Source organism: Anastrepha ludens, chromosome 4 (genome assembly GCF_028408465.1).
Source record: "Anastrepha ludens isolate Willacy chromosome 4, idAnaLude1.1, whole genome shotgun sequence".
Lineage (NCBI taxonomy): Eukaryota > Metazoa > Arthropoda > Insecta > Diptera > Tephritidae > Anastrepha > Anastrepha ludens.
Genome location: NC_071500.1, coordinates 27,476,188 through 27,488,200, shown reverse-complemented (window position 1 = coordinate 27,488,200; position 12,013 = coordinate 27,476,188). Strand labels below are relative to the sequence as shown.

The window sequence follows — 12,013 nt, the reverse complement described above, 5'->3', positions numbered from 1 at the left end:
AATAGATTCATCTACTGTGCGTAGGAGATTGATAAATGCCAGTTTTGTAGGAAGACATCCCGCAAAAAAGCCGTTTTTGAACTCATGAAAACTGGACTGTCGAGCACTGGAAGAATCTGATTTTTTCGGATCGGATGGTATCCACCATGTGAGGCGCAGATCTGGCGAAAGATATAAAACTGGATGTATACTGCCTACTGTAAGACAGTCAGTTGGTAGAATGATATGGGGCTGCTTCAGCTATGACGGAACGAAAACACTGACTCTTATTGATGGTCGGGTGAACGGAGATGCTCACATATCAATTTTAAATAGGCATTTAATACCTGTCATTGAGGAGCAGTATTCTCTAAGAACGGACGTTATATTTCAGGATGATTCTGCGCCATGCCACCGATCTCACAAAGTAAGTTATGATTTTTGATAAATCTCCCGAGTGTTTTGTTTAAATGTCGAATCAAAAAACCAATGATTTATTCCTTATTTGTTTATGGAAAAAAACGGAATTGTCCAATTGGAATGGCCGGGCAACAGTCCCGACCTAAACCCAATTGAGAACCTCTGGGCCATTGTTAAGAAGCAGGCAGCTGAAAAAAAGCCGAAGAACAAAACTGACCTGGATAACATTATAATGGACACTTGGCACAACGATATTTCGGAGGAATTGTAGCAAACCCTGGTTACATCAATGCCGAGACGTATTAAAGCGGTAACTAAGGTGAAAGGCGGTGCTTCAATTATTAAAACTTCAAATTATAACATTTGTAATGAAATAATTAATTTTGTTTTGAATAAATTAGCTGTAAGATTATATAATAAGGATAAACTAATAATAAAACATTCATTATTGACTATGCTAAAACAAATAAAGTATGAAAATAATATATTAAAAACACGTATGAAATTTATTGATTTTATTTCATACTTTTGTATTAAAAACACAATGGAATATAACCACATTCAAACATATTTGATAAAATCCAAACTACTTAAAAAAATGTAGTTTTCAGACTGTCCGGTTTTTTTTTTTGCACAGGACTGTAATTATTTACAGACTTTACAAACATGTTACAACATAGTAATCATAGCCTGGGAATATTTGTTAATAAGAGGTATAATCATAATGGCCAAATGCTCCTACAGCTAGTGGAGAGAGCGCCGGAGCGATGAATATTGTGTGGGGTGGAAAGATGAGATCGCCAGCATATAAAGAAATGGCGATTACGGCTTAACAATTAGAAGATTGATTTTCATGGAATATTTTATTAATGTGAAATCATCTGACGTAGCTGAATGGGACTGTGCTTGACTACGGTCCTAAAATCTGCCTAATAATATTCTTTTGCATGATTCAATTATACAAGGTTAAGTAAAGTTTGACAACTGATTTCGGATGCTACTTAATCCATTGATGCAATTTGGAAGCAAGGGAAAAAAGGGCATAAGTTGATCCCCTTTCTGAAAATGTAGTAAAAAATTGAAAAAGGTCGTTGTAAGCCATAGAATAATTTTATGTTATTTTATAAGTGGTACTTAATTATTTATATTTTTAACTTAACTATTCCCATGGATTTGTGTCATATATATATTGTATGTATTTTGACCATGCATCGGATTGGAATCTATAGGTGCCATTTGTAAACCTACACTGAAGTAATAAATATAATAAAACAACTTGAGAATAGTGGAAACTCTTAACGAGGAAAAACCACTTTTATTTCGTCACGTCCGCTAATCATACATTTGATTTTTTAACGAGATTACCTGCAAAGTTACAAGTATAAAATCTGTGTTAAAAAAGGTAAATTCATATATACGCAGAAACACAAGTAGACGCCCAAAGCATTGCATACTTTACTTACAATTATCTTATCGAATGCTCATTAATCTGAACAATTTTTGTAAAAATGATATCCCACCGTAAAGCTCCCTGCCGTTGAACTGGTTAAACGCTGATTCCAACATTTTAATTTTGTCCAAGAACTCGGTGCTTGGTTTAACAAATCCGCCCTTAGATAAAGTGTCAACCCAAGTAAATGTAGGCTCATTGCATGAACAATTGGTCAACTTTAATTTGCGTATTATGTAACCGGCCATATATTCAAGGGCATCTTCGTGTAAGCTATCAAAGTCAGCGTCCTCATTTAATGAATCGTTGGTATATTGGTTATTACTTCTACATTAAAACAAAACAACAGAAAAATTATTGTTTTTGTTTTAAAGCGAATATAATATTTTCTTAGAATATTTTGGATGTTTATCTAACACAAGAGCACTCACAAATATGTGATGTTACTTATGTATGTGTTTTAAGTTAGTTCGCAGTTGTAAAACAAATATTATTTAGATGGGAAACGAGACAAAAGTAAAAAAATGGAGTCTCTAAGGGAGTATTTTCATTACATTAAAATGGAAATGCAGCTAGTAAACAAAAATATTTTCGAAAATTATTTCACTCTTATGCATAAGCCATGTTTAGTAACCTTTGCATTACGACGTGTTGCAAATTTCCTCATTTCAGTACCGTACGAACGTAAATGTACGTTTCATAACTGTTTTTACAAACTTTTATTCCTGAAATAAATGCTGACTTTTAGCATCCTGCATATGCATTAAGAGAGTAACTTGTTAAACCATTGAATTTGATATAGATTTGGCTGCCATGATATGTTAACGACAGGAATGAGATAAAACAGAAAATTTAATTTCGTATTTCGAGCATAACAATATATGACAATATATGTATGTCCATTTGTTACCGTAAAGACATTGCAAAAGCAGAAGTTCAGTCGATCATTCCTCCACGTAAGAAAAACGTTGGAGTTAGAAGAGTTAAAATTGAAAAAATTACAAATTTATTAGTTTATTGTTTATTTATCTTGCAAACGCTCGCTTATCAATTCTGAATTGCTGGTCAACGTTACAAAGGCACTCCTCTTATCCTCTATCAACTATGGCGTAGAAATATATGGCCAACATGCAAAAATAACATCAAGCTCCTAGCGTCTCCTTACCATACTGCTGTCCGACGATCTTTACGTGCATTTCCTACTTCGCCAATAAAAAACATCTTGGCAGAATCAGGTCTACCATCACTAATCGACAATGTGGAGGACAATATAAGGAAACTTTATCCTAAGCTTGCTCTCACTTCTAAAGCTTTGCTACAAAAATGCTTTCACTCGGCAGCCGTGCGTGCACGGGCTCCTAAGATAGCTTCATCAATTTCCAAATGCGCCTCTTTTGCAAAAGACAATGGACTGCCCTTAAGACTATTATCGACGAGACATGGCCATTACCCGCCATGGGTGCTAAAAAAATCATCTTTTATAAACGACTTAAGTTGCATGCAAAAATCTACTACGACATCGGTAGAGTATTGCGCACGTTTTTTAGAAATTTCATCTCGCTTTAAAAGCACTAGTTGGCAGCTAATCTTCACCGATGGTTCCAAAGCGAATTACACTTCCTTTGCTGTCGTGAAAGAGAATGGAGAGCCTATATCGTATTGACTACTACTTCCGTTTTGTTCAATTTTCACCGCAGAAGCAACAGCAGTTCTCTACGCCATGCAGTATTCGTCAAAATCGAAGGGGAAATACATTATATGCACAGACAGTATGCCCTGTTTTCAGGCCATAAAGAACTATAATAATTCCAACCACATTAATGGAACCATAAGAAATATCCTGATTTCTCACCCTCATAATATCAAAATCATGTGGGTATCAGGGCATTCATGTATCAACGGCAATACAATCGCTGATAATACTGCCAAGGATATGAGCATTACTCCTACGATCACATCAAACCTTTTATGTAAAAATGATGTTTATCGACTTATAAAGCAGCATAGGCAAACCAAACTAGTAGCTGACTGGTTTCACTATAGCCACCATTACTCCAGGATTAATCCTAATCGTACTAAACCAACTTATCTATCATCCCTCCCATTTAACTATACTACGCCATATACTCGCCTACGCATTGGTCACAGTGTAATCACCAATGCATATCTACTGAATGGGAGGCAACCAAGCCTGTGTCCATTTTGTAATACTCCAGTCAGTATCCTGCACTTGTTAGCCTTTTGCCCTGGACTAGATAGACAAAGACAGCAGAATTTTGACGGTCATGATGCACTATCGCTATTAATTAACCCTTCCGATTCCAACATTTCGAAAATCTATAAATACTTGAAGGACTCTGATCTTCTACGACGTATATAAACCGGGAATTCTTCACCTGCCAGCTGAAAGCCTCCGTTGCTAGCGCTGCGTTATCTTTTTGTTTATTTAGCAATTGTATTGTTATTTAAGCTTTTAAAAAATAAAAAAATAAATAATTTTCACAGAACTTTCAATAGAATTGAAAGATGCGAAAGTCTAAGCAAAACAGTATTGCCTGCTAACTTTTTCAGCAAAAGTTTTAATTTCTAGGCTTTTGAGTACTTTTTCTTTAGAATTTGCTCTGAAATAAAAAGTAGCTTTTCCAAGAGGACAACACGGATTTATTAAGTAGCTTCAAGATGGCTAACACAGGGCGAAAATTGGCTACTTACATCACCTTTAATTATTGCTTCATGATTCTTTTGGGAAAAAATGCTAGAAAAAAAACAAAAAAACAAATCAATTTATTCAATCAATATAAATCAAAAATATTGCTATAAATCAAAACACTGTCACATACCTGTATCCATTCGGTCGACATGACCTTGCAGAGCCGCCGGATTTTTATTCGCTGCAGTATATCTACGCCGCCGTTATGTAAATCAAAACTTATTGTTCCACCGCCTGCGGTACTTGCGGTCGCCAACGTACAAAAGTACAAAAATCATCGCATCCAAACACTGCAAGAGACGCCTCAACGAATGTTGTTATCGTCCAAGCTTCTACGCCATACAATAGAATGGGCATGATGAGCGCCTTATAGAGTGTTTGTTTGGTTCGTCGAGAGAGGACTTTACTACTCATTTGCCTACTTAGTCGAAAGTAGCACTTGTTGGCAAGAGAGATTCTACGTTCAATTTCCAGGCTGACATTGTTATCGGTGTTAACGCTGGTTCCTAAATAAACGAAGTCTTTTACAACCTCAAAATCATAACTGTCAACAGTGACGTGGGCGTCGATACACGAGTTCGCCGACTGTTTGTTTGATGACAGGAGGTACTTCATTTGTCCTCGGGCATTCGGAAGCTACCCAGAGGATACTTGGGTAAGCCCGGAAGTTGGGAGCTGCTTAGAGCGTAGAAAAATCGTCCTGGCCACTACCAAGTGAATGACAATCAGGTACTTTTCCCACTTGCGTGGACTTCTACACACGGAAGTATCCTCCATCAGAATACGTTCAGTGCAATTAATTCTTGCTTAAGCAGAAAATATCAATACAAATCATCTTTATTTCATTCAAATTAAGTCTTTATTACCCTTTAGCAATGTCTTCAAGCTTTTTTATGGACTTCAGGAACATCACCGTATAGGGATTTTGACTAAATATTCTTCGGCCCACATGTTTTCTATTACATTAAGGATGGCAGGTAAATCCAGTGTATTGACCCAAAAAAATTTTAAAACTTTGCAAAACCCTCTTTAAGTGCCCCCTTGTAAGATAGGGGCGTTATTTTTGATTCGTCCCGATTGTTTGAAAATACGATATGGCGGCCGAAATCATTACGCCTCCATTCTGAAAAACCCTGCCCTTTACGAAGGTCATGAAAGTAGTAGTAATAGCCATGGAGCACATCCATGTTGACCTTTTTTTCATCTTTTTTCCACATTATATGATTTTTTGCAAAACAGTAATTGAGGCCTAAATTAAGTTTTAAACTTCCTGGTACGGAGCTAGCTCCAAATAAATGCACGAAGCTAGCGACAATGCAGCAAACCAAAGCTTGTTTAACGCCTGCCTCTCGGAGGACAACTTTCTGGCAATTTAATTTGCTTTCATAACCAGGCAAATCCGCAGAGGAGCCGTTTAGTTACGACGAACTTTATCCGATAGACTAGAAGCAGAGGTCAGATCAATGGGAGGCCTGTCGGAAAATCAAGTAATATAATTTGCGAAATTTTTCCTGAGATGATTTATTACGATTTTCGAAGAGAATTAATGAAGCAGGAGCGCATCAATCAACTTACTTGGAATTTTGGTGTTGAAGTACCATATTTAGCCACTGTACAACGATGGCACAATGACCTCTAACCGTGAAGGTGAAGGTCGCCAAAAACGGCTGTTGTGCCAGAAACAATCGATTTTGTGCGCCAGTTGATAACGCAAGATATGTGACATATCGCGAGATAAAGACACCCTTGGGCATTAGTAACACCACGCCTCTGGCCATGTCGCAACGCCTGTACACTACTAGAGAAATTTAAAACAACCAATTCTGAGTGGTACTCAACCATTTGTTAGCCAGAAATTTTCGGAGAACAAAGGAAAACTCACCGCCGATGACGAATCTTCCATCCTTTACCAAGCCAATGCAAGCTCTCCCACTTTGGCTCACACAAGAGAGTTTTTGAGCACTCAATAGATTGAATTAGTGGATCATCCGCCTTACGGACCTGATTTGACACCTAATGATTTTTTTTTTGTGCCCGAACATTAAAAATAAAATGCGAGGTTGACGTTTTTCACCGTCTGAAAAAGCTATTGAAGCCTTTAAGCACTCGTTTTAGAGGCTGTCAAAAGGGCCTTGAATTGATTCAAGTGAATATAGACGTATGGCGACTTCCAAGGAGGATATTTTTTAAATCACCATTTCATTATTATAATACAAAAGGTAACCTTCTTAAACATGCTCGTGCTTCCATTCTAGAAAAGAATTACTTTACAGAGCCTTTGGCTATCCTCTTTCACAGGAAAAATTCGTGCAAGATATGCTGCGCTCAAAGGAAATATGGAATGCGGTATGCGGTTTGGTGGTCAATACTACGAAAGAGATGAGACGTCTGGAAAGACTGAGATACAGTATCGACCCTCGCCCTCCCATCCTCTCGATGTAATATAGTTTCGGCAAAAATATATCCTTTATTTTCTTTGTAGATGGCTGTAGTGATCGATATCTCGTAAAGTATCGACCAAACACTTTAAATTTTATGTTCCTGGTCAAGGTGGCATTTGACACTAAAAAAAAATATTTTGCTGTTTTGTGTTTGCTCTACTCAGTTGTGACTTACAAGGTGTTAACAATGGAAGTCAAAAAAGAGAATATTCGGTACATTTTACAGCTTTTCTTTGATAAAGGCAAAAATGCAAGCCAGAATGGTGAATGATGTTTAGGGTGGCAGTACCTTAACAGGGCCCAGAGTGCCCAGAACAGAATCCATAAGGGACCAATTCTATTCACCCACGTCTGGTCGACGATATTTGTAGCCAGCTTTCATGCTATAGGCTCGTCTTCTTGTGTCTCTATTTGTGCGGCTTCGCTTTGTTGCACTGTGTCGAGGTCTAACTTTTTTGGTAATATGTTTTCGATGTATTTCTTTACCGCGTTCCAGCTGCCCTCGCGTTCGAGCATTTTGCTCGGTGCGAAGTCGCCAATCTGCTCCCTCAGAGCATTTCTTTCCGTAAGCCATCTGTTATAATTAAAAAGCGTGTGTTCAGTGTCATCGCGCAGCGTTTCGCAGTATATGCACTTGGTATCGCTTACCTTGCCTATGCGGTATAGATATCTCCGGCCAGAGAGGAACTGAGTTAAAAAGAAGTTCACTTCCCCGAAGTTCCTTTGGACCAATTTGTCAATTGAGGGAATAAGTTTCGCCGACCATCTGCCAATCAGTTCAGTGACCCATCGGCTTTGCCACCGCAGCATGCTTTGGCATTTCCGTTCTGAGAAGCTAGTGATGACGTGTTTCTTCTTGGAGTCCCTCGCATCCATTCGACATCTGGTCGGCATTCAGCCACAAGTTTGAGAGCATCAGCTGGGATGCCATCTGGTTTGTTGTTTGTTTCTTTTGAGGCTTCTTGCCATGGTTTTAAGCTCTTCCTCGATGAAGGGTACGAGCATCTCGTCCCCTTGGAGGTATCGGTCCCCGCACAGAATAGGGTGCTTGGGGAACAGTCTGTCCACTATTTTGCTGATAGCATCACTGTCTAGATGTACGGCTGTGGAGTTGGCGTTTAGCTTCCCCATTACAATTTTATAGCCCAGACCCCATGGGTTGCTATTTAGATCCCTTCGAAGTTCCTCCCATTTTGCCTTCTTACTGGCGATGATTGCTTGCTTCAGCGCTTTTTGGGATTGTCTCAAATCAGCAGCTTCCGCCTCTGCTTCTCTGTTTCGTCTGGCTCTGGTGTGCCTACTTCTATTACGGAAGCAAGTTCTTCTGAGGTCTGCAGTTTCTGACGTCCATCAGTACACAGGTCGTCTTCTTGAGGGTAACCCCGCGCGATATGTCGCAACTTTTGGCAATGCATTGCATCATGGCGCGCAAGGGAACCAGCGTCACCACTTACATATGTGCGGCATGGACATTACATCAAATGACGGATATTGGAAAGGCATGATTCTTCCCCTACTTTTCGCAACTAAAGTAAGTAGAAGAACTTGAGGTTAATCTTAGGAGTGACCTCTTATTCATAACTTATTAAACCCCATATATGCATTCTTTCTTTTTTCCATGCTTTTCGATTTTTACAATACAGAATATACCTATATACCCTTTTTGGGTGTTTGGCCGAGCTCCTCCTCCTACAGTTTCAAGTCGACTCCGAACGGCAGATTTTTTTATGAGGAGCTTTTTTTCATAGCAGAAATACACTCGGAAGTTTGCCATTGCCTGCCGAGGGGCGACCGCTATTAGAAAAAACTTTTTCTTGATTTTGGTGTTTCGCCGAGATTCGAACCTACGATCTCTCTGCGAATTCCGAATGTTAGTCACGCACCAACCCATACAATTTTTGTGGCCCTTCTTCGATGTCCACTGAAAATTTAGTTACTAATGGCAAGCCTCAAGAGTATTTCTGCTGCTCATTAAAGTCATCGGAAGTATCATAAAATTGTAGAGCATTTATTGCTTCGATAGCGACAAATATAATCTTCTAAGTTAAATTCTTACAAAACGACGAAGATATACGAACGTTTTTCATCGATCTTTCCCGAACTAAATAAAAGTGAACAACATTTAAAAAAAGGTTTATTTAATCGATATTTGTTTTTAGACTAAAATTACATTCATGAGTGAAATAAATAAAATTTGATGAACTTATAATGATATAAATTACGTTTATAAAATAAAATTTAAATTTAAATTTTATAAAAAACCCATATTTTCAAAACTGATAATGTTGCATGGCTCTGCGTCAGTCTGTGTGTCTAAGTTACTACCAACCCGGCACACGCGTATACCGGCGCTAATCGAACGGCAAAGCAAAAAATGTTCCCTAAACTACTTATTATTAATATTATATTATGCGTAGTTTTCCTATTTAGACCACAACCGCCTCCTCTTCATATGCTGGCTGTTACTGCTGACTGGCGTCGTCATTGACAATAATAAACTGACCCTGGTTGCTGTCTTCCAGGGAGTCGTCACCAACTTCGGCGCTATTGCGGACTTCATTATCGGTCTGATCGATTTGCGCTTGTTCTTGATCCACTGCTGCATCGAGCAACTCATCTTTCTTCACCTCATCGGCATTCTCGTCCACGGAGACCGCGCTCGCTGGCAGAATGGAGCCAGCAGGGGCGAGTGCAACAGCTGCTACGGTGCCACTTGTACTAGCACTTGTTTGTGGCCGATTGCCGCCCTGTAAGAAGCTTATAATACCTTGGAAAGGTCCTTGTTGTTGAGCAGGATTGGCTGTAGCACCGGTGGCTGCAGCTGCGCCGGCAGGTTGGTTGCCACCTACAAAATTGCTAAGCAGTGACTGTATAGGGCCAGGAGGACGCTGTGTAGTTGAATCGGAAGTGCTTAACGTTGTTTGTGCTTGGCCACCCAAGCCGGACAGGGTGTTCTGAAATTGACTACCCAAACTGGTGGCGAATTGTTGAACTCCCTGGAAAGCTTGTGCGGTGGCATTGGCAACACTTTGGGCGGCGTTTTGCACTTGCGTGATTGCGTTTTGTGGGTTCAGGAAACCGGGTAAGGTGGGCGCGGGCGTAGCAGGTTGATCTGCTGCCACTGGCGCACCCTGCGCAGCCAGCTGCTGCTGCTGCGGCTGTTGGCCGGTTAATTGTCCAAAGAATTGACCGAGTGGTGAATTTTGTATGAGCTGTTGCACAAAGTTTTGTTGAGTGGTAGTTTGTGTGGATGTGGCCTCAGTGACCGCAGCGACTGGTACAGCTTGCCGTACCTGATTCACAGACGCAGACTCATCGGTCGCAACAACGGGCGCTTTGTCGGCTCCATTTGATACCAGCTGTTGCACAGCCACAGCATTCTGAGACTGGGACTCAGCGGGCAAATTGTCGGCTATCAACGAAGCGGATTGCAATATGTTGCTGCTTTTAACTTCTTCCGCAGAGTTAGCCGCTTCGGCTGGAATGTCTGGTGCGCTGAAATATGTGGCGGCAGCTTCCTCAGCAGCCGCTGGTATGCCAGTTTTCAATGCTGTATTGATTTCCTGCGCTTGATGTGCAAATTGCTCGCCAGTCTTCAGTTGCGTTGCCTGCTCCACAATTGCAGCTGCCTGCAATAATTCTCTATTCTCCTCGGCTATGGCCTGCTTGATCTCCTGCTCAATAATTTTTTCATCCTGCAGGCGTTCGTTCTCAAGCAAAGTACCCACATTTTGCAAATTTTCTACAGCTTCGACAGACTGTGCGATTTTCTCAGCGAGTGCCTCCGGTGTACCCAGACTTGACTTGAGCTGTTCAGTTTGGGCTGCTAGCTGAGGTTCTGATTGAACCTTTAGCTTCTCGCTGTTCAACTGCTGGCCATCTTGTATTATTTGCACTGGTATCAGATTCCCCGTTGCCAGCTCAGGTGCAGAGGCTGCGACCAAGTTAGCATTGCGATTTTGTCTATGTACAAGCCCAGCCTGCACGCTTGCTACCAGAAATAGCAAGATGGTGGGCATTATACCACAAGTAGTTAGTCGCATTTTCACTTGTCACAATTTATTACTTGCTTACAGGTGTTAATGAAATTTGTTTCTCTTGTCGCAACAGTCGCCTTGAATGCAAATCCAATCTTGTTGTTGTGTACACTTTAATTAACAAGTAGAAATTTCAAAACATGCCGCAGCAATACAAACAATTTCACTATTATCCAAAACGTTTACTCGTGCACCTACGCCCTAAAGCCAACTGCCAACTGCCAACAGTCAAACGAAATGAATGAAGGAACAGGCCAAAGAAAATCAAACAAGATCGAAACGTTAAATGTTGCTTCACTTTCAGCTCACGGCCGAAACTGTTTGACTTTCTGCTACCGTAGCGCATTTATACCCGACGCGCCGCTTACGCGATGCCATGGCACGCAGACGCAGTCGCCAAGGCGTAGCAGAAGTGACAACAGCTACGCCCAATGTGGGCTCTCAGTTATTGGCACCAAAGCCATGCCAAGTGCCGAAGCGAGAGCCAGTGCAGCGCTAAAAAGCGTCATTGTCGGCATTTGATTACTTAGCCATTTAGTTTGTTGGCGCAAGTAAGTATTGACTGTCGGATGTTGTTGTATTGTTTCTCTGCATTGGCTGAAATAGCAGACACTGATTTCAGAAACCATTTAAGGAAGTTGCATCGCGTGAGAGGAAGCGTTGGGAAGTTGTGTGTGGAAAACGGACACACACAGATGATTGTCGTTTTTGCTGTTGGAGGTATAATAAAAAATATTATTGCAATACTGCATTTTTATTTGTAATATTTATGCATTAGTGTTATAGACGGGGGGAAAAAACAGCTACAAGAATAATACTTTGGTAGGTATAAGCAGATATGGAATTGCCTTTCAAGTATAAGTACTTTCTACATATATAAAGGGTGGTTAAGTTTTAAGGGCCGGTGTTGATTTTGAATAAAATACAATTTTTTTTAGAAAATTATTGTCATTTCTCTTTATTATGATAATATCGG

The 12,013-nt window shown here is 40.2% G+C and overlaps 1 protein-coding gene across 1 annotated transcript; it reads right to left on the bottom strand.

Moving 5' to 3' along the window:
- Positions 1-9,138: 9,138 nt before the first annotated feature.
- On the bottom strand, positions 9,139-11,345 carry LOC128859963 (20-hydroxyecdysone protein). The gene has a single exon (XM_054097143.1). It carries the CDS (start codon positions 11,041-11,043, stop codon positions 9,463-9,465), a length of 1,581 nt encoding a protein of 526 aa, XP_053953118.1. The 5' UTR covers positions 11,044-11,345; the 3' UTR covers positions 9,139-9,462.
- Between the last annotated feature and the right edge of the window lie 668 nt (positions 11,346-12,013).

Coding starts and splice junctions, on each gene's coding strand:
- LOC128859963 (XM_054097143.1), bottom strand. CDS start 11,043: ATGCGACTAACTACTTGTGGTATAATGCCCACCATCTTGCTATTTCTG.